The sequence below is a fragment of the Suricata suricatta genome, chromosome 12 (genome assembly GCF_006229205.1).
Source record: "Suricata suricatta isolate VVHF042 chromosome 12, meerkat_22Aug2017_6uvM2_HiC, whole genome shotgun sequence".
In the NCBI taxonomy this organism is placed as follows: Eukaryota; Metazoa; Chordata; class Mammalia; order Carnivora; family Herpestidae; genus Suricata; species Suricata suricatta.
Window position 1 is genome coordinate 20631963 of NC_043711.1, and position 23754 is coordinate 20655716.

Below are 23754 nucleotides of genomic sequence, written 5' to 3' on the forward strand. Positions count from 1 at the left end.
TCTTTCAATTTTCTCTTTCAGCAGTTTACGGTGTACCTAGATGTGGTCTCTTTGTGTTCTTAGTGTTCTTAGAGCTGCAGGTTAATGTTCTCCATCAAATTTGAAGTTTCGGCCATTATGCCTTCAAGTATTCCCTCCCGCTTTCTTTCTCTTCTGTCCTCTCAGACTCCCAATGTAAGTATACTAGAATACATGGCATGAGGGTTTGCTCCTAAGTCTGCTTAGCTATGGGTCAGCCAATGATTTAGGTGAAGAGTGTCCTCAAACACCTCAAACTTACAAGGATTCACATTCTGCTGACTGATGTGCATAGTTATAGCACATCATTTGGTTATAGCTTTGACTGCATCCCCCATGTTCAAGGGCTGCTTGTGTTTTGCTTGCAGAATGGTTCTCCCAGGGCCCTTGCACAGGCCAAGAATATGTGAGAGCTAGCTCACTTCTCTATGGCTGATTTCCAAGACAGTTCTCATCCCCAACTGTAAGCTCGGCCAGCAAAGCTGCAGGTTTACCCGTTTATCTCCGCATCAACCACTTTTAGCTGGCAAAGATATCCCCTGCCCCATACACTCTCTCCATCCTGAATGAGCACATCTCCTCTGGCAGGAAAGCTGCTGGGTCTTGCAGATACCTTTATGCTGATAAATTATTCTCACCAACCAGGCTCCCTTCTCTTCTTTGCATATGCCACTGCTTATGAGAATTTGCTTCAAATCAACTTTGTTTTCTTGCCTAAGGAAAAAAAGGCCCTAAGGAGTAGAAGTGATGTTGAAGACTAATATAACTCTTAGAAAATTACATATTCTAGGTATCTATGTGAAGTCACACTTTATAAGATATGCATCTGAAACTAGTGTAATGGTGTGTGTCAACTATGCTCAAAAAATGGTAGCTATCTCATGAAAATAGATAATAATGATAAAAACTTTATAAGAAATGATCAAATTTTTCCCATTAAAATAATGCTTTTTATTATCCTAAGTAAAAAAGCTATTTTACCAAGTTTAATATAAATCATTTTTCTTAAACAGAAGCTATTTGCTGGGTTTCAGGTAAATTCATTTTGTAGGTTTCAAACATACTGACTCATATTCAACTTTCTTTCTCAGCCACGTAAGGATTCAGCAGCTTGGTTCCTGAAACACCTCTTTATGAGACCTTGCATCATCGTCTGAAATCATGTAAATAGATGATAAAAGCAAACAGTCTCTTCTGAAGAAATGTGATTTTTTTTTAAGTCACATTATCTTCTCCCTGATGAGCCAGCTAAGGTAGTAACAAGCAGCATGGGAACCATTTAAAGATTTACAGTGATTGAGGAAGTCTTCGGCCACTACAGAGAGCAGCATTATTTAAAAAGCCACAGAGTGCAGTTAGGGACATGGGGTTTGGGGCCTGGCTTAAGTTGGTCCATGTCTGGTACACCTTATAGAACACCACCAGAAGTGACTTACACAAAATTCCTTGCATCCTTTTTTTTTTTTTTTTTGCAAGCCCATTTAGAGACAATAAGTAAAGAAAGAAAGAAATAGGTAAAAGTAAAGTAAAATAAAAGTGTATTTGTATGTGTTTTGAGTGGAGGACACTGATTATGCAGTTTTCACCTAGGAAATCAAATTCATGAAGTTTTATGAACCTTCTTTTGTTCTAGGTAAGGTAATTACTACTTTAGATTTGAAAAGTAAAAAAAAGGTCTTTTTAAGAAACCTTTTTGCCCTATGTTGCATCAACAACACCCAGGCCTGTCAGACACAAATAGACCATGAGGTGGAAGTTTCATTTGTGTCTCACCAGGTGTGGCTTGGCCACACATACGCATGTGCAGTAACATAGGCCAGTCCTGCCAGACAGACTTGGGCAGCACAGTCACAGCTGTGGGTGAGGTCATCTCTCCAGCATGGTGGCTTCCAGGAATTAAGGTCCCATCTTTGAGTACCTTCAAATGCCGATGGGCAATCTCAATCTGGTACTTGCTCCTCTTTAAGGAGCACAGTTTGAAAACTATTTGGAATTGAAAGAAAAAAACTGGTAATGAAAGATATACCTCTACGAAAATGGCTTCAAAATATGAAAAAAATCTAGCAACCACATCTTCCAAGAAATCCAGGAACAGTCCAACTCTATTCTGTAAACAAGCAAGCAAGCAAATAAACAAACCAGCATGTGAAAGAAAACTGGTTCATCTGGCAGATGTTCCACAGAGAAACATTAAGCCCTTCAAGTCTAATTTGAGCCATTCTAAGCAGCCTCGTGTGTGCTGTTAAATTTGCTGTATTCTGCTTCACTGAAATATGACATTATAATATTCTGGTGGTGTCACTATTTTTGTTCCACCAAAGTAGTCCAGGACCTGGGCGTTGGTTATATTCAACTTAGCGAAAAAAACCGAGGATGGTTGGAAGGGCAGGTTTTCAAATTGGGGGGTCAGATGGACAGTGAACCCTAGGCAAAGACCATTTCCATTTCATTTACCTTGGTAACAATTCCTGACAGCACTGTGTGAGCACAGAGGGGACTTTGGGGATCAAACCCATGCTTCCTGTAGAAGTTAGTCTGTGCCACAGACATGGGGAGCGTAGCACGTAGATTCTTCTTCAGTTTGCCACTGACTGCAGTAGTGGGTTCATGTGGAAGTAAGGCACACTGCTGCCCAGCTGCAGACGTGCATCTGGAAGTAGGCCATGCACGTCATGTCCTCATAGGGCAGCAGTGGTGGCAGCAGCGCGCATGCATGCGCAGACCTGCTGGCTCAGTTGGCCATGGCAGTGACTCCAGCGAGAGTCCAGAAATGGGCAAAATTCTAATAAAAGTCTCACTGTCAAAATATTTCTAAATTCTGGCAAGTGACTCAAAGTAATATTTTTGGGTTGATAGAATGAAAAAAAAAATTTCCTCCTGGTATTGTGGTTCAACCAAAATACCATCTACTAACCTGGCCTGAGTCTGTGGAAGAAAAGCCAGTCTATAAAACGATAGGGTAGAACCTCGATGCACTCACTGTTGAGCTTTCTAGCTCCAGGTGGGGTCCTTAGGTTTTATCTCCCCACAATACTACAACTTGTTGAGCTCCCACACTTGCGAATGGCCAGACTCCATTCCTGAAATACTAGGATAATAGCTGTGCCATATGTACCTTCCAATTTAATAGTCTGATAACCAAACTGATGATGATAAAAGCATTTCTATCAACACGTCACTTTGAAAGAGTCAACATTTACACACACAGGATTCATGTTCAAAGCTCCCGGTGAGGACCACAACTAGAACAGAGTATAATTTTCCTCATATTTAATAAAATGAAACGAAACCAACCTCTTTTTTCTTCTTCTCTCTTTAGTTTGTCTTCCTCGATTTCTTTTGGTAATTTTTCCTTTTTCTCTTTCTCCACGTCATTATGCAAGTGCTTTGTGGTGTAGCTGAGCGCCGGTGACAGCAGGATCTCCCCATTTTTGCAGAGTTCATCACGAATTTTAATAAAAAACTGCTGCAGCTCTACCGCATCTTCATATATTTCGGAGTCTGTCCTATAAGGGGACCAAGAGTATCCACTGACATATGAGCTGCTCCCTTTAAACACCTCAATTATATGTTAAATTGCCAAATGCTCCTTTAACATGTTATAGGACATAAAGGTCCTTTTGTACAGTAGGGCATCTCCTTGGAAAGTTTTACAACAGAATCTGAAGTGTTGTTTGACCTCAAGGAGCCCCATGCCCACTAGTTTGCTTTTCCTTACGGTTTACTCCTGTATAGTGCATATAAAAGAAAAGGCCTTATGCAGTTTTTGGGGAGAAATGTGTTGCGATTATCAGTTAATTTTGGCAACAGAAGGGGACAGCCAGAATTAGGGACCACACTGAGCCTCCCCACCATGCACAGCACATACTTGTATCTAATCCTTGTATTAATTTTTACTTTCTCTTAATTGAGGGAAGAACACATTATATAAAGTGTTAACAAAATATTTAGGCAGTGTCTGCTTTCTTCTTTTTGAATCTATACCATGCTTGCCTAGGCTGGAAGGCATAATTTGACCCTAAACTGCAAAGTCATGAGGGCATCCATCCTACAATGGTGACAGGCCTCAAAGTCAGTGTTCATGTTAGTTTCCCAGCAGTAACTACACAATGCTGGGGAATCTGCAGAGACAACGGAGTGGAAAAGTGGAAAATAATTATCTGTCATACTGAAGGCTTTTTAAAGCCTCTTTCCTCATTTATAGAATGAGAGGACTGGGCAAAATCAATTTCAGAATTCAGACTGGAAGAACTTTTATTACTATCTCTATTCCACTGTGGTCTGAGGATGACTTAAACATAATTCTATTAACTAACAAGCCCAGGTCTTCCCTGATGCCTCATGTCTTTTTTAGAACTCCTCTGGAAGAGTCTCATGTTATATGTTGTCTCATGCCTGGAGTCGTTTTTCCCCAAGCACAGGACCTATCCCAACTGTCAGACTTCAAGCTCTTAGAGCACAGAGCACAAGCCTTATCGTCCATGGCCGGGCTCCATGACTGCTGTTTTGGTGACTGGCTCTGTGGTGGGGAATAAGATGAGCCACTTACTAGTTGTGTGACTTTAGGCAACTTACTTCTACAAGTTTAGGCACCACTTCTTCATACGTAAAGTGGGAAGATTATCATCTAGAGTGACTAAAAGGGTTAGAGGTTATCTACATAAAATGTTTAGCACAGCACTTTACAAAGAGTGGGTGCTTAATGGGAGCAAACCTTTTTACTAATTTTTCTTCCAAAATCCAGAACAAAGGCAGGCTTCACCAGATTCCCCGGTTAGAATTGCCCCATACCCAATGCCTAAAAGTCTCCTTTCAGCATGGTACACTATAAGCGCCAGAAAGGTTATCTTTAGCTTTTTCTATTTCCCCACGTGACTCTAAGGGCAACCAGATGACACAGTGTAACCACTGAACTGAAATTGTTCTAACAACTGATTATACTAGTGTTATGTGGCAGAGATATATTACAGGTCAAAATTAAAAGAGAGTTCAAGTTTGATGGAAAATTAAACTTAACTGCTTCTTGCAGTGCTTTTAATGCTACAAAAGGCACTTAAAAGCAAGAAATCTGAGATTTAAAAAAATGAAGCCACCCATTTAGGAACGGGAAATGGTGATCAAATTTAAATCAGTCTAACTTCAGATCAAGAACTTAGGGTTGGGGCACCTGGTGGCTCAGTCAGTTGGGTAACTTCAGCTTAGGTCAGGATCTCACAGTTCGTGGGTTTGAGCCCCACACTGGGCTCTGTGCTGAACACTTGCTCAGAGTCTGGAGCCTGCTTCAGATTCTGTGTCCGCCTCTCTCTCTGCCCCTCCTCTGTTCATGATCTGTCTCTCAAAAATAAATAAATGTTTAAAAAAAAAGGAGGGGGGATGCCTGGTGGCTCAGTTGGTTGAGCGTCCAACTTCGGCTAGGTCATGATCTCTGGGTTTGTCGGTTCGAGCCCTGTGCTGGGCTCTGTGCTGCTAGCTCGGAGCCTAGAGCCTGCTTCAGATTCTGTGTCTGTCTCTCTCTGCTTCTTCCCTGTTCACAATCAGTCTCTCTCTGTCTCTCAAAAATAAATAAATGAAAAAAAAAAAAAAGAAATAACTTAGGGTTATCATCATTTATTTAAAGCATGCTCAGGTTGAACTCAAAGTTTAAAAGAAAATCACAATACTATTTCAATTTATAAGCATGTGATCCTTTAAAAATGTGTTCTATGAAAGGTTGTATTTTAAGAGTTTATGCTTTTCAACAGATCTTCAACTCTGTGCTCTATTCCTTCTCACTGGTCCTGACCTAGATATTTTAGTAGCAGGACTTCTCTCCCCTGCATCACAGGTTGTTCTCTACAAGTTGTGGCAAATTATAATTCAAAATAGTACCCCACCAAGTGGAATCATGCACCTAGACTGAAACAGCATATCGAAGCAGAATTTTCTTTGGTTTTGCATTAAATATCACACCACCTCAAAAAGAAATAGCTTTGAAAACCTACCGATTCATCCTTCTCGCCCTTTCTAAGACTTCAAACATATGCTCTTGAAATAAATCGAGCCGCCTGTAGCGATTATTTTCAACATTCTTTCTAATTATGTCAAAAGTAAGAGGAGGTTTGTTTGGAAAGTTGGGATCCACAGCAGGAATTTCTGCTAAGGAATCACTGTAGCATCTTCCTTCATCATCCTGATGACTCATGACGGACACAAAAAGATTGTGGATAAGCTCTTGAATCAGCAAGGTCACATTTGGGACATGAGAGTCCTCATCTCCCTCCAGGTCTCTCCGAGTTTCAAGCAGGACTTTGTGCAGGACAAGAGCATCTTTATAGATCAAAGACTCAGGCTCATTGTATGTACAGGCATTGTTAAACATCATGACGAAGTCCTCAACCATGGAGTCTATATCTTGGTATTTATTGGCCATCATGTGACTTCGAATTTTTTCCATGTCCATGGGCTTTTTAATGGTCAGATAGTAGTCAGGCAGCTCGGATCTAGAGGGAAGCCTCAGAAATATGGCACTGAGGCGGCGACCCCTCTTATCAGTATAGTTCTTTACGGCTTCATAGACTTCGTTTAGTTTCTGCTGCATTGGAGTCATGTATTTTGATTTTTTAGGAGAAATTCCACTCTTCCTACCTAAAGGAAGAGATTTAATGTTAAATGGGTAAAATGAAATAAATGAACCCAAATTTGTATACAGCTGGTAAAGCATACCCATAACAAAGGGACTACTACTTCAATGGTTTGTAAAATGCAGTTTAACATATATCATAGGGACAACAAAAAAACTGGAAAAAATTTAAACTGTTTTTAATAATCATTTTTTAGTGAGAAAGTAAGCACTATGATGTTGAGATAGTTGTGAATAAGGTAGAATAAAACAAATGAATAGCTATGTGGCATTCTAATTCCATCACCTATAGCATTCTTGAGAATTGAGATTTTTATCACAGTAGGAAAAAAAGACATAGATGTTAAAATAGTGAACATTGCATAAAAATCTTAAGTTAAGAGCATCAGTATGAACTTATGATGTATTTTATCTTTAAATATAAAACAAACACACATAAAAGTTCTTCTCTGTCCACTGAATATCGTAGAAACAATGACCAACCCAGTAGCAGCATAACCTCATGCAGTTTTGACTATAATTTTGAAATAAGTACTTCAAATACTAATATAATTTTGAAATAAGCTCTTTAGCAAATGGCAGATGCACAATTGGCATAAGATGAACTAAGTGTATCTTGAAACATGAGATAATAAAGAATCAATCAATCAATGCTTCCTTACTGTGGTCAGGTCAAAAAAAACACAGCAATCAGCTTGTGACAACAGGAGCATCAATAAGGGCATCTGCAATGGGGTTAAAACCCAGCAACATGTCTAAATTAAGTAGTTCTTAATGATATATAAAAATGAACAAACCAACTGGGTAAATGTTGGAGGATGTTGGGAAATCAATGCATTATTTTGAAAAATGGTAAACAAAGGAGGGGGGAATCTATGTTTTATCCTTTTAAAAGAAAAAAACAAAAATAAACAAAACAAGACAAACAAAAAATTACCACTGGGTAACCAAATACTGGATGAGGCAAAGTTTCTCTACACGTAAGTATTCCAGTTGGTAAGTGAGCAAGGAATGACAAAATCACGCTATTGCTATTTTATACCTCTTTAATGAATTAAGGTAGTCAGCATCAACAGCTGTTAACATATGGGATTAACATCCAGCTGTTACAGGACCCCCCCCCACAATGAAGGACCATATACCACCTGTGAAGTTGGTTTCTGAACCAAAATACAGGGATGAGGATCAAATCTACTGTAATCTGACCAAACCTCTTGCTCAACTACCAATTTAGAGGAAATGCCAAGGACACTAAAACATGTTAAACTATAGCAAAGGAATGCAATTAGCAAAACATAGACTATGGGAAGCTACAGTACAATCCCAATTTCTTCAACAAATAAACTGCGAAAAAAAGAAAGATGGGAGGGGAATTTATAGGTTAGAAGAAGTATCCATCAAATGCAGTATGTGGACTTTATTTAGATTCTACCTCAACCAGACACTGCTCCAAGCTGTGATGCAATGCAGGTATTGAAAACCTATTATGAAGCATCCTTGCTGAGCTGAAACTTAATCTAATCAGACCTCTGGAGTAAATTGATTTTAAGAAATGAGAGGAATAAAGGGAAAAGTTATTCGGTATCACAAAGAAATCAACTGATTAATCTAGAACTTGAAAGTGTATAATAAAGTGATCTGGTTTTTGGAGTCAATGGCTTGATAATAAATAAAAGGAGGGGTTTGCTCTAGATTATGACCAGAGGGTATAATGATCAAATAGAATATAAAGAACTTAAGTTGGTCCTGATTTGAAGAAACCAACTATAAGAATACATTTGTGAGACAGTAAAATTTAAAAATCTGTCAGGTATTAGATGAAACCAAGAAATGGTCAGTTTTGTTATGTACAATGATTTCATGGTTATTTAAGAAAATATCTGCAAATTTTAGAGATACATACTGAATTATGTGGAAATGAAGTGACATGACTGAATTTCCTTTAAAATAATTTAGAACAAAAAAAGAGAGAGAGAAAAGTGGATATAGGGAAAAAGGCACAATCTTGATAAATGCTGAGTAATGCACTCTTCCTATTTGTAGATGTTTGAAATTTTTCATAATATAAAAGAGAGAAATGAAAAGGAAATCAACATTACACATTAATATTTCCTTTCCCTGAAATTTAAAAAACATATGTGCATTTAGTTAAATTATCTATCATTTTCTAACTCAACTTATGGAATTATTTCTATTTTTTTTAAACTCTTCTTAAAAATCCTATCTATCTATCTATCTATCTATCTATCTATCTATCTAGGCGGGAGGAACAGAAAGAGAAGGAGAGAATCCCCAGCAGACACTGTTCTGTCAGTGTAAGAGCCCAATACGGGGATTGATTTGAGCCGTGAAATCATGACCTGAGCCAAAACCAGGAGTCAGATGCTTAACTGACTGAGCCACCCAGGTGCCTCTTAAGTTAATTTCTTAAAGTAATCTCTATACCCAATGTGGGGCTTGAACTCATGACCCCGAGATCAAGAGTTGCCTGCTCCACGGAGCCAGCCAGGGGCTCTCCAGAATTAATTCTATGTTTAAAAGGCACTGTGTCCCTAAAAAGCAAAACAAAGGTTTTCATTTCTGCAAAACTTCTGCATGCTTTTACAATTCCATAAAAAGATAAATCCCTTAATATGGAGGAATCATTACTTAGCAATAAGTCATACTCAAAACTATTATAATATTTGGTTTATAGTAATTTCATATAAGAAAGGTCTGTTTGTTTTTCCCCTTTCGGCAAATATACTTCCAAAGAATATCTGACAATTATCATTGGCTTGGTACTTATTTTATTTACATATTGTAAATAAGGCAGAAACTTTTGTTTAGCCCAATGCTATGAACTGCTTTTGTTGTCTTTTCTCTCTTCAGTTGTTTTGTTTTTAATTTCTTTAACATTTACTTATTTTTAGGAGGGAGGGTCAGAGAGAGAGAGAGCGCAAGAGAGAGCGAGAGAGAGCGCGAGCGCAAGTGAGCATGGGGGAAGAGCAGAGAGAGGGGGAGGCATAGAATCTGAAGCAGGCTCCAGGCTCCAAGTTGTCAGCGCAGAGCCTGATGCAGGGCTCGAACTCCCGAACGGTGAGATCATGACCTGAGTGCAAGTCAGATGCTTAACTGACTGAGCCACCCAGGAGCCTCTCTTCCTTCACAGTTTTAATAAAGTCACCAAGACAACTGCAGTGGTTGAGCATCTAACACTTTGAATCCTATCTAGGATCTGCTGCTGGGATTCACTTTTAATTCTAGTAATCAGCAAACAAACATAAAATACCAAATCTGCTACTACACTCTTGCAGGTATAGTCTATGGGAAAAGTATTCTTACCATTTAATATTTACAAGATATCCACAGCAGTTAAGAAAGTAAAAAAAAAATCTGATATTATATACAATTCCCCACATGCTTTTCACATTTTAAATACTTAAAATACAGTAGAGAGTGTTTGAGAGGAACAGAAGAAACTCCAAGCTACAGCGTAAGTCCAAACATATTCACCAATCAATTAAGTATGATTTTGGTGAATCAGTAATCCATCTTTGACAGATTAACTGAATAACAAAGTGTGAGGCTGCCTTACTCAGCTTGAGTTTGGGAGAAGCCATGTCATCATCATCAGGCAACGGGCCCAGCTCTTTCCTCTTATCCTTGAGTAACTTCTCCAGGATGTGTGCATCGTTGTACACCTGTATTCCATAAATATATCTAAAATTATTTTCTAAAAAATGTTCTATTGAAGTATAACACACATCTATAAAGAAGTTTTAAAGACACAGGTTAGCCTAGTTGAGAACTAAAGAAATAAAGCTTGAGATCACTACAGAGCAACAAAATCACATCTTTGAGGGGTGGGCCTCAGCCTCAAATGGTTTGTTGTTTAAGCTTTCCAGGTGATTCTAACGTGCAGACATGCATGCCACAGTTTCAGAACTACTGCAGTAGAATCACTGCAAGTTTTTACAGAACTTCTAAAACATATTTACGTGTGTTGCTTTTTTTTATAACTCTTCCACTGGACCCTCAAGGTAGATGACTTAGCTCAATGGGAGTTAAAAATTAAAAATATTCGTTAGACAGTAATAGCTCAAACATTGTTAAATGGGATTTAATATTGGTCTGAATTCACAATGTTGACTCTGATCCATGAAAAGCAACAATCCCTGCTTGGGATCGCTCTCTAAAGACTGAGCCAAGGGTGGTAATATGTAGCTAAGAACAAAGTTATTTACCTAATGGCCATACCCCACAGCTACATCCCCCTAACTCTCTCCACAGAGGCTCCCCTGACCATCACCACAGCGGAGGGGCTGAAGAAATAAATGCTCTCTCTTCTTTGGCTACTTCTCTTAAGGGTGGCTTTTTTCTCTATCAGTGGCAGACAAGTGGCACACTAGCCACTGACTGATACTAAGGAGAGTATAAACCCCTAATATAGGGGGTTTGATCACAAGTACCCTCAATATCTAGTTTATTTTGCAATAGCAAAAGAAAGGAAATACATGATTTTAAATTCTTTTATTTTTGGGAGATTTAATGTAGATAAGGGAAATTCGAAAAGGTACATGCACTCTCAACCATCTTCAGAGCAGCATTATTTACCATAACCAAGATATGGAAGCAAACTATGTGTCCATCAATAGATGAATGTATAGAGAACACGAACACGAACACACACACACACACATGGAGAGGAAGAGGGGGGAAAATATTATTCAGCCATAAAAAAGAATGAAATCTTGTCCTTTGTGACAATGTGGATGAACCCTGAAGGTAGTATGTTAGTTGAAATAAGACAGAAAAAGACAAATACCGTAACATCTCACATATATGTAGATTCTAAAACGAACAAACAACGACCTCCCCCGCCCACAACCTCATACATAACAGATCAGTGGTTGCTAGAGAGAGGGGGTAGAGATGGATGAAATGGATGAAGGGGGTCAAAAGCACAAACTTCTAGTTAGAAAATAAGATAAAGTGTACAGCATGGTGACTACATTAAAACTGTAGTGCATATCTGAAAGCTGCTAACAGAGTAGATCTTAAAACTTTTCACAAGAAAAAAATCTGTAACTATGCATAACGACAGATGTTAACGAGACTTATTGTCATCACATGGTAATATATACAAATATAAAATCATGTTGTACACTTGAAACTAATATAATATTACATGTCAATTATACTTCGATAAAAAATAAAGAATATGAAATTTAAAAAAAGCAAAAGAATATATCATAGTTATACTGATAAAGAACTGAAAATCAAGATGCTTCTAACAAAATCAATGATTTAGAGATACATTAATGAATATATCCTTATTCTTATATTACCAATACTATTTTGTGCACTATCCTTGGAGAAGTACGTCATTGAGAGTAGTAATAATGAGGAAGGGTTTTAATGTCACTGATTTTCATTTGAGTGCTTATTTGAGTATCAGGCACCACGCTACATGCTCTGTGTACATTCTCTCATTTAAATCCTACAATAACCCTGTTCCAAGTACTATTATTATCTCCACTGTACAGATGAGGCTCAAAGAAGAAAAGTTACTTACCCAGGGTTTGGCAGAACAGAATTCAAATGTGGGATGTCAAATTACAGAGTATAAACTTACAACCTATACTATGTACTGTCTCCCATTTTAAACAATTAAGAAAAGACAAGTATTAAGCTAATCATTGAGAAGAGTAACCTGAGTGAGGCCTCCAGGTCCGGTCTCTCAAAATGTATTACTCTACCAGCACCTGAAAGAAAATGTGCCTCCTGCAGGATTCCTACACATTGTTACCTGGGAGCCCTCCTCATTGTAATGCCTGGCATTCCGGAACATTAGCTTCATGTCTTCTATCATTCCCTCTTCACCTGCATATTTGTCATTGCGGATGTTATGCTCAATTATTTTCAAGTCCATTGGCTCCAATATGATTTTATAATAATCAGGATAGTCCTTTTTGGATGGTTTAACCATAAATAGATCACAAAGTCTTCTGCCTGAACCTGGCTCACGAGCTTCAAGAACAACATTGAATAAGATTTTCATTCGCTGCTTTCTTATGTTCTTTTTACTGTTGAGGGGGGAGGTAGAAAAGGGGAGAAATGAAGAGGTTCAGTTTTCTTTATACAGCGATGAACATGAAATGAAACAAACTAAACTTGTGGGAAGGTGCTTTTTAATGATTATAACTTATTGATTATATATGCCACAAACATAGTAAACATGCTGGAAGCTATAATCAATATTAGAAGAATTTCCAAATAGTTAAAATTAAAACACAGTGACTCTGGCAGGAGCAGCCAATGAACACCAGACAAACCTGTTTAGAATATGTATAAAATGCAATGCCTTTAAAAAAAAAAAAAGCCTTTTCTAACATCTAAACAAAATGAAATTCTATTATCAGTTGAAATATACTTTTTGTTTTTAAGAACACAGCAAAAGTGGAGTAAAACTACGGATTCCCTGCTGTTACTAACAGTCCTCACTTCAGAACACCAAACCACACACACACACACACACAGAATGTCCCATCCCATCTCTTAAGACAACCACGCTGAGCACCTGCATATCCTGGTTACCAGAAAACAAAGGGAGGCTATCTGCAAGACCCAAGTCTCTACAATACATACAGCTCTCTCCCGCATTTATCCTGTCTAGGTCAGTCCCTGCTTCCTCCAGCTCCGTCAGCATCCAACACCCCAACCCAGCCTAAGGAAAAAATGCTCAGTGGTTCACCTGAGGTTGTGAGAAAATTTTCATCTTGAATGTGAGTCCTTGTCATGCTCTCCAGATTCTCCCAGTGAGACGTGACACTAAGGAACAAATATGTGTAGAGTGGAACAAGTCAAGGGACCACAGACTAGGACCTGAGTTAAAAAGGAGCCCAAGACAACAGACAGGCTGTCTTTTAACTGTTGAGGAAGCTGGCTCAGAGAGGCTAAATGACTTGCCCAAGGTGAGTGGTCCAGTGAATTATTAAAAGAGATAATCTTCCAGCATGATTTCCATCTCACTATGTGTGTGTTTTCAGGACACTGATAAATTCTGGTGAGACTCAAACCAACAGTCTCAAGATGAACACTGAGGTAGGTAATAAAACGGAATGATTTATGACTTAATTTCTATTCAGCAAACACTTATAAGGTGATATAATGTAGTACTTAGAGAAAAATATTTTTTATCTGTTTCCCATCTTATAAATAGAAGGAAGTTCATTTCTGAAGGAAACAATGTGGCCAAATGGGTCTCCCAGTTCAGTGACTCATTCAACTGCTGTGTCATGATGAGGCCAAAGGCTAGATATTTTCTCTCCCAAGTTCAAAATATGTTTTTTAAAAAAAGAAACAAAACCCAAATACAGAATAATTAATAGAAAAGAAAAGAAATATTCATCTTTAAGTCAAGCTTTTAAAATGTGTCAGAGGGGCGCCTGGGTGGCTCAGTCGGTTAAAGCCTCCGACTTCGGCTCAGGTCAGATCTCACGTTGGTGAGTTTGAGCCCCGCGTCAGGCACTGTGCTGACAGCTAGCTCAGAGCCTGGAGCCTGCTTCATGTTCCGTGCCTCCTTCTCTCTCTGCCCCTCCCCCCCTCATGTTATCTCTCTCTGTATCAAAATTATATAAAAACATTAAAAAATAAATAAATAAAATGTGTCAGAAATGAGGGGCGCCTGGGTGGCTCAGTTGCCTTGGTTTTGGCTCAGGTCATGACCTCGCAGCTTCAAGGATTCAAGCCCTGCCTCGGGCTCTGCGTTGGCAGCATGGAACCTGCTTGGGATTCTCCCTCCCCTTCTCTCTCTGCCCCTCCCCAACTCATGGTCAGAAATGTCTATCTTCCAAGCATCATGGAGCTAAGACAGCCTCAGAGTGGTCAGTTAGGAAAAGAAAAAGGACCTCTGTTTCCTTTGTCTTTACTCAGACTGTTCATTTCCCTTGGGTAATCTTAAGTGGCCCTGGGATCATTTCTGCTGTTTTCCTTTCTCAGTACTTTTGTTAGATATCTTAGAGGTTTCATCCAGTGGGAATTATTTCCCTGAGGAGACATCTGGAGGAACGATGTGAGAGCAACAGTCCTCTTAGTCCAGGACTCTAGCAAGTGGATAATGGAAGGTGAATTAGGGACAGAGCTCCAAAACCTGGAGCTCCACATCTGGGCAGAGATTAGAACACAGATGACATTAACCTTCAGGAAGCCTCAGGGTGCCTGGGTGGCTCACTCGGTTAAGCATCTGACTTCGGCTCAGGTCATGATCTCATGGTTCGTGGGTTCGAGCCCCGTGTCGGGTTCTGTGCTGTCAGTTAACTCAAAGCCTGGAGCCTGTCTTTGGATTCCGTATCTCTTTCTCTCTCTGACCCTCCTCTGCTCACGCTGTCTCTCTCTTTCTCTCAAAAATAAATAAAACATTAAAGAAAAAAAAAACCTCCAGGAAGCTCTAAAGAAAAATTTCAGAATCTCAATTTGATATCAAAGAAATCTATGCTTAGAACAACTAAAGACAGTTATGGTTTCTTTGGGTCTCACTTGTGGGGGGTGGAACTTCAAAATGAAGACCCAGAAATCCCATTTTGTTTTCTGTTTTCTTTCTTTCTTTCTTAAATATAATTTATTATCAAATTGGCTAGCATACAGTGTGTACAGTGTGCTCTTGGTTTTGGGGGTAGATTCCTGTGGTTCATCGCTTACATACAAGACCCAGTGCTCATCCCAACAAGTGCCCACCAACGATTTCCCCTTCTCCTTCACCCCCTCATCCACCCTCAGTTTGTTCTCTGTTTAAGAGTCTCTTATGGTTTGCCTTCCTCCCTGTTTGTAACTTCTTCCCCCTTCCTTTCCCCCATGGTTTTCTGTTAAACTTCTCAAGATCCACATATGAGTGGAAACATATGAAATCTGTTCTTTCTCTGACTGACTTATTTCACTTAGCATAATACCTTCTAGTTCCATCCACAGAAATCCCATTTTGAACCCAAGCTTAAAACATCTCTTCAATAATCAATTCAAAATGAAATCACTCCCCATTCCAGGAATACCACACACAACAATTCAAGGTTCCTTACTTAGTCCAGGTAAGCTCTCTTCCCTTCCTAATTCCAGTACACCACCCCCAATTATCACTGGACTTTTCTATATAAAGCTACAAATACTCTGACAGAGGATCTAGGGCAGATTTTCATGAGCTTTTTGAAGAGGAAGGAAAGCTTTTAAGTGGATTTTAGAAAAAGGGTCAATAAAGTAAAAGAATGGCAAGTGGGAGTTTTAAATGGGACATATCCAAAACATGAATCTGGGGTACCTGGGTGGCTAAGTTGGTTAAATATCCAACTGTGACTCAGGTCATGATCTCTCAGTACATGAGTTCAAGCCCTGTGTCGGGCTCTGTCCTGACAGCTCAGAGATGGAGCCTGCTTCGGATTCTGTGTCTCCTTCCCTCTCTGCCCCTCCCCTGATTGTGTTCTCTCTCTCTCTCTCAAAAATTAAAAAAAAGACCCAAAACATTAAAAAATATATATTCAAAATGTGAATTTATTTAAGAGACTGCTTGACACTGTTGTAATAAATATGCAGTTCTAGAATTTTACAGGAGATGGGCCATAAAGGGTTCTGTGCTAACAAAATCATTATAGTATAGCAATTTTCTAACAAATGAAAGTGTCTTGAGAAATGGGTGCTTTTTCTAATTTGCACAAAGATTAGAACCTAGAATAGGCTGTTCTGAATCTGATTTTCCAGGGTCACCACTATCACATCCTAATGACTCCCAACCCAGCCTCAAACACATGTAATCACTGTCACTTTTTGCTTCTCTTAGTTTATCACCAAGTTTTAGAGGGACTCCACAGCCCTTCTGGGTCTGATCTTGCCTTTTTTTTTTCCCATACTTTTAAAAAGATATTTATTGTGAGGGAGAGAGAGAGAGCACAAACAGGGGAGGGACAGAGAGAGAGGGAGACACAGAATCTGAAGCAGCCTCCGGGCTCTGAGCTGCCAGCACAGAGCCTAATGCGGGTCTTGAACTCATGAACCACTAGATCATGACCTGAGCCAAAGTTGGATGCTTAACCTACTGAGCCACCCAGGTGCCCCAGATCTTGCCTTTCAATTTTTCATGCCACAGTGTTAGTCCTCACCCTCATACTCTGCAGCTGACCACTTTCTCAAATGTCCTGAACAGTACTCTTCCTCTGAAGCTGTTATTATATGTATTCATATTTGCATATAAACACACAAATTCCCATTTATAGTTACAGTTAACACTTCTACCATGTGCCAGGGACTGTGCTAATAAGCACTATATGTGCACTCTCATTTAATCCTCAAGCTCTAAGAACCAGGTACACTTATAATCCCAACTTTGCAGATGGAAAACTGGAGGATTAGAGAAATCAAGAAAATACCTAAGGTCATAAAGTAAGCAATGAGAACTGAGACCAGGCTGCTTTTATGATGTTGTTCCCTTTCAAAAGTCAGCACTTACCAAGAGCCTCTCTACCCTCATAGGATTCCATGTCTACTAGCATTTAACGTTTTGGTCCTAGAGGTTCAGTGATGTCTGCTGTTGAGCTAAGTAAACCCAAAGGTTCTCTCCTTTACAAGGCTTGCTACATCCATTGCATCTTCAAGTCTTTAAGAAATAAAATCTTTTAATAACTAAAACTTTCTAATAAATAATAAACCTTTTCTAATGAGTTTCCCAGACTAGACACTGGACTAAACACAAAATGAAATCAACCTAATCTTTATGTCACAGGAACTACTCCCAGAAAATAATCAGTTACACTGATGGAGTACTAATTGCATCTAGGCTCAGTTCTAAGGGCTTCAAACACATTAACCACTCAGGTTGTCACAACAATCTTATGTAGGTATAGTTATCAACTCCCTTTTTAGATGAGGAAATTGAGGTGAGGCTCAGATCACAAAGCTAATTAGAATAACTATGATTTGAACTTGGAGTTAAGTACTAGAGCTTGGGAGTATACTACTACTCCATGATGCCCCATGTTTCTATCTCTACTACTACCCAGAGCTAGTGCCATACACTATGAATGATATAAAAGAAATAACAACCAATGGTCTTCTCCTTAAATGTATGATCTAAGAACCCTTCTCTTCAGCACAATAGGGACATCATATTTCCTAGAGCTATCTGAGCAATCATGCATGTAGTTCTATAGAACTACACAATTATGTACTTGGTGCGATTATTTTCCTACGCTGTTCCCACATAATTTCATATGTTTTCAACCTGCCTCTTCTCCTGGCCAATAAGTTGGCCAGTGGGTAGAGATGATGCCTAACCATTTTCCTTTATGGCCTATAGGAGCAGAGTCTGGTGTTCTGCAAGCAATTGATACTCCAGGAATGCCAAAGGCTAAGGTGAAAATAAAAGCACCACACAATGATCACTGGGACTATAACATGGCAACTCGCAGGCTCTTTTCCAAATCATAAGTAACGTGCAAAAGAATGGATGCTTTCAAAGAAACAAAACAATGGGCAAGATCAGAGACTGAGGAATGTATTCATGCTTAAGAAGCACTAACCCAATGCACAGGTGCCAACACAGGCTGACATCGCTTAGATTGTCAACACTGATTTTGATCCTTCCACCACCCCTCACTCTGTAAAAGACATTCCTGAAAGGGAATGAGCATCGGCCAGCCTCTGGACACCGGCGCTGCCACTGTATTCCCAGCCCCGGCCTTCTGCTGCACAATCCCAACCACAACGACTGGTCCAGGCGGCTTGCTGCCCCTGGCCAAACTAGCAACAAATGAAGGCTTCTGAACTATCTAGACTAATTCTGAATTCATTTTACCAACTACACTTTTAAACAATACTGCTTTCTTTATTCATAAAGTAAAGTGGTCCCCAAACAAACACTGTCATTTCACATGCTTATGGCTTCACTTTTCACCTACTCAGTACTGACCATGCCACAGAAGTTATACTTTTTAAAATGTTTATGCATAAAAAAGGACTGCACACCTGGAGAGCCTCCTGAGACCCAACATCTCACTGTCAAGAGTGTTCCTGGGAAAGCAGAAACAAACATTACATGTGAAGAGAAATAAAACAAGCAACATTGGAGGATCACATATAAACCATATACGGTTGAGAAAAAAGAGGATTCTTCAATCCAAAGGATAAAAGATATTAAGAATACTTGGAACATTTTAACCTGGAAGACAGCAGGTAGATGTTTGGGCAAAGGGGTCAGGGAGAAGAATGCACTCCCAGAATGAAGAAAACATATATTAATTGCTCTCATTACTGTTTGATATTAAGAAAAAATAAGGCAAAGATTGAGTCATACACAGTATTTAGGATTTGTCGAGTGGTACTTGGAAAACCTGGTCCTGACTTCTGTGGACAAGTACTAGGCAGCTATGTTTGCCTGAATTCTGGAAAAGTCTATTTCTCATTAGCAAAACCTCTTGACCTAACTACCTACCTTCTAAAAGGCTCGTTATATTTCTTCCTTGCCACACAATCCAGAGTATAGGACTTGCTTTTCTCAACTTCTTAATGGCCGCTCATGCCTAGATTTCAAAACCAGGTATGTTCTTTTAATGCCTGAGCTAGGATTTGTGTTTGCTCTTCTTATTTGTGTTCTTCACATTATTCAAAACACTTCCCAAGAAACCTGCTCATAGAGACTTTTTGTCTGAAGTGGAATTTTTATGATTTCAACATCATACTTATTTTTGTTTTTATGGGAGGTTTTAGAGTAACAGTTTTCCTTTGATGTACTTGGGTTGTCCCACGAACTACAAGCCACAGAGAGAGATAGGTACTTTTTAAGGATCTGGCCTGGGCTAATGCTTCTTTGGAACTGCTTTTTTAACACTCAACTAGTTTAAGATCTCTCTTTTCATTCAGTGTTGGCACTAATTGTACCATCACTTTTGCCTCCATTACCTTCTTTTGCCTTAGAAGTTTTTATCTTTGATGGGTGACTGATCTGGAAAACACAGGTGATGCTGTAGTAGAGTTATATAATTATACTCAAAGATGTTCTTGACTTGATGTCTCTGATCTGGTTTCACATTTTTCCTCCGTTGTCCCTGGTATAACAAGGAATTAAGAACTTGGAAGGATGAAATTCATAGGCCAGCAATGGAGGAGATTCACATCTCAGGGCACACCGATCGATTTAGTTCCCAAGGCATAGCACAGCAGTTATTTTCAAAGCTAAAACAATTTTCCCAAATGCTATTTATAAGAGGAAAAGATAGGACAGCTTCTCTTTTGTGAACCACTTCTTTTAATCCTCTGATCTTAGTGGATCTATTAGTGCATGAAGAGAACAGTGTCAACAATTACGAGTACTTCTTCATTCAACTTTGAACCTGTCCCTGCTATTAGTGATTCGCTTATTTCTTGTTTAAGGTGTCCTCCCTGGAGTGACTGCTGCTACAGAGATGGTGAAACAGTTAAGGCTGAGGGAGAATATGGTGTTCCACAAAGATCAAGCCAGAGAAACTGTGTGGGAGGCGTAGACAAAAGAGATGTTCTTGTATGATTTTGTATGGAGTCCAGCTTCAGAATCTCAGTGAGGTGCCCTTCCACACAACCCATGAGAGAAAGGAAGGGTCAGGGACGTTCAGAGGAAGATTACAAGGAGGAGAAAACCAAACATCTAGCTTAGCACTTTATGATCTACAAGAAGTTATGACTTGGTAGTTTACAATCTGACATCCTTACAATGGCAAATAAAGATCAGATTCATAAGGAAAAATGAAGATGTAAGAGTTTCAGTGACTTACTTCACTACAGTGATAGTACTAAATGTTTTGCAATTCACTATGTAGAAATTGCCTAAATTACACTTAAGTGGCACTCTTGAAATGCCACATTAAAACAAAATGACCCAGACAGCAAAAAGCGGAACATGTTTTTCCAAGCTACATAAGTAGTCACCATTTTTTATCTTGATCATCTAAAACCAGTACGGTATTTGCACCAACAAAAGTGCTAATTATATGATTTACAAATGAATTCTAAAAGATGTGTTATTAAATAATTAAAGCTTATAAGAAATTTCATACCTGATAGCTTAAAAACACATTTTTCTGCACTTCTCTAAAACAAAATAATAGAAATGGAGGTGTCTCCAGCTGTGAGAAGAGTGTGTACCTTTTTCTTTTGGCGCTACCAGCATCAGAGGTGGCTGAAGAGATCATGCTGTCTCCATCCTCGATGTCATCCCTCCTGGCAAGCTCCTTTTTCTTTGCCTGAAACAGAGAAGATCCTGGGAGTGAAGCTCACCCTGCTGAACACTCCTAGAATATATGCATATTAATGAGGTAGACATCTCAGATTCTCTTAGAAAAACACCACCGCATTTAGGACGCACAAAACTAGAGTCTGTAAACATTTCAATAACCCAATTAACAAAAGCCTGCATGACAGAAAAGCAGGTGAAAAAACGGATCCAGAGGTTTGAGGAATCAACACTAGCTAAAATGCAACACTACAAAGGGCACTGACATTAAAAGCACTGAGGCAAGCGGTAGGGGCATCCGGCCCTAGGGGTCATTTTAAGTAAAGCCAATTCAAAAATGGTCTTTGGTACCCTTGACTTCTTAAGCAATGGTGTAGCTAAGAAGAAAGTTTAATGTGAGAGGTGAAAGAAGATCTACTTTTCAACACATGCATTTTTAAAGACCTTCTGCCAAAGAGCTGAAAGTCCATCCACTGCACTTAGAGAATATATACAGAGTTCTGAAAGAAAATACTTGAAATCCAAAGCTCTGAAGCACTGATGCCAGTATTGACTATACAGAATGAAGATTCTACAGGTGATCTAAAATGGCTTTTTTGCTTCCTTGCTCTGAGATTCTCTTTCCAGAAAGATTCTACCCAAAACCAACAGACACAATTTGTATTTCATATCTATGCCTTTCTGTTTCAAAATCCCTAAGGGACCCATGACTCCAGATGCCCATCAGAAAAGATCTGATAAATTCGTGGACACTATACTGATTAATTAGCTTTAAGATGTCCTTAATTAGTCCTCCGAGGACTAATCCTAGCTTAACAAAGTCCAGAATCAAAGAAATTAAATCTAAATAACAGCATATCATCTGTGATTGGAAGGAAACTTCATGAGGACTATAAAATTACTCCTGAGCCACAAACCTCTGCTCCTTCCACTCACAAAGGCAACCAAGTCTAAACTATTATTCCTACTTTACATGGTCCTTACAACTCTAAAAAGATTCTCAGCAGGACTTGCGGGTGAAATAAATGATGTGATCTTGCTGGAAGAACTCACACCTCTCAAAAGCATGTCCTCAGAGTTTGTAAAATTACCTCAGTTATACATACCGCAGTTACGTAAATCCAAGGATCATACCTGCATGACTTGCTGCAATTTTAGAACCCGCTTGTAGATGGCTGAATTGGGAACATTATAGCGTTTGGCATTTTCAAACATTAAATTCAGATCACACTCCAAATGATCTAAAGTTTCATATTCTTGGTTCTTTAGCTTTGTTCTGTGAAAGATAAACACACAGCTACAATTTGCCTTTACGAAAATGATGGAACATCCTTATTGAAAGTCCAGTTCAAAATTCCTAACAAGCAGTAGCTGACCTCTTTACTAGTGACACTGATTAGAGGCCTGTTAGGGGCACGTTCAGTAAGAAAGGATGCAAAAGCACCATTGTAGTTAGCATGACAGTCTACCGGAAAATCCAGAAGAACGAAACACTAGAAGAAGTAATAAGAGGACCTGGGTGCCAACGTGGTCAATTATAGAGCAAATAAACTAGCAAAAATTCTAACGGAAAACCCTTGTTAGCGGTTAAAATTCAAACCCCAAGAAGAGAAAAAAAAATCAAGGAGGTTTTAAGCTACTTTAATGAAGAACCATGGTGATCTAGCCACTTCTGAAAATAAAAGGCCATTCCCATTCATGAAGGTTAAAGAAAAGAGAAAGAACTGGCAACACCACGAAAGAGCAACTCTGGGGGATACACATATGTACAATGAAGATAACATAAGATGGTGAATGAGAGGCACACATGTCAGAGTCCATTCACTACTACCCTTCCAATACAGACACTTGTAACTAATTATGATGGCTTAAAATTGAGGTTTTTATTTATTTTACTTAAAAGTCTTAAGAATTCTTTAAAATTTTTTTTAATGTTTATTTATTTTTGAGAAAGAAAAAGAGGGCAAGTACAAGCAGAAGAGGGGCAGGGAGCAAGGCAAAGACAGAAGCTAAAGCAGGCTCCAGGCCCTAAGCTGTCAGCACAGAGCCTGACACGGGGCTCACATTCACAAGCCATGACATCATGACCTAGGTCAAAGTCGCTCAACCAATTGAGCCATCCAGGCACCTCAAAAGTCTTAAGAATTCTGGTATGTCTCTCAGACACTATGGCTACTGCTAATAACAAGTCTTATAAAGTCCTTTATACATTTTATACAAGTCAAGAGTCAGTTTGCCCTAACTATATGCACTTAGGATAGACTCTGAAATCTTCTGACAGAAGCACCTGCAAAACTATGTGCAGATCCCATGTGCACTTAAAAAGATACGAGGGTTAGAGGACTGGGATGAAGCAGACAGCAACAATGCAGAAACTCAGTCCTCAACACCAGCTTATGTAGCTAGCACCCAGAACTTAAATTACAGCCTCAGACTTATTCAGGCCGACCCCAGGGGTAAAGTGCTGAGTATTCTCAATACCCACGGAGAACTGACATGGAACTCAAACTTGTAAACAACAATCTGTAATAAATCTTCAGATGCTCATCAGACTGATGCTAATCAAGCATAGCAGGGGCAGGATGGGCATAATAGGGAATAAAAGGTAGGGCTGACAAGCCCTGGCATACTGCAGGTGGCCTATGGAGCCACACTGTCTAGCTCATCACTCTTCCATTTCTGTTGCTTTTGACGACATTCAACTATCATCCTTCTGCCAACAAATCTTCCTAGGACTATGCTGTATAACAGAGTCACCACTAGCCACATGTAGCTATTTAAAGCAAAATAAAATTTAAAATCTAGTTCCTAAGTTGTACCTGCCACATATCAAGTGCTCAATAGTCACATGCGACTAGTGGCTGCCATAATGGAAGGGCAAATGACAGAG

At 39.2% G+C, this 23754-nt stretch overlaps 1 protein-coding gene across 17 annotated transcripts in view; it reads right to left on the minus strand.

Moving 5' to 3' along the window:
* The window catches only part of PBRM1 (polybromo 1), a 118835-nt gene that overhangs the window by 46938 nt on the left and 48143 nt on the right, over window positions 1-23754 (minus strand). For 12 of the 17 annotated variants that reach the window (XM_029917490.1, XM_029917488.1, XM_029917498.1 and 9 more), the window contains 7 exons: window positions 21999-22140; window positions 20777-20874; window positions 18626-18670; window positions 12429-12705; window positions 10215-10320; window positions 6000-6642; window positions 3313-3524 (listed from right to left, as the gene is read on the minus strand). In XM_029917490.1, the coding sequence (XP_029773350.1) occupies window positions 3313-3524; window positions 6000-6642; window positions 10215-10320; window positions 12429-12705; window positions 18626-18670; window positions 20777-20874; window positions 21999-22140 (1523 nt within the window). The remainder of the gene's footprint in view (window positions 1-3312; window positions 3525-5999; window positions 6643-10214; window positions 10321-12428; window positions 12706-18625; window positions 18671-20776; window positions 20875-21998; window positions 22141-23754) is intronic. The other 5 variants (XM_029917501.1, XM_029917500.1, XM_029917499.1 and 2 more) reach the window with 1 other exon arrangement.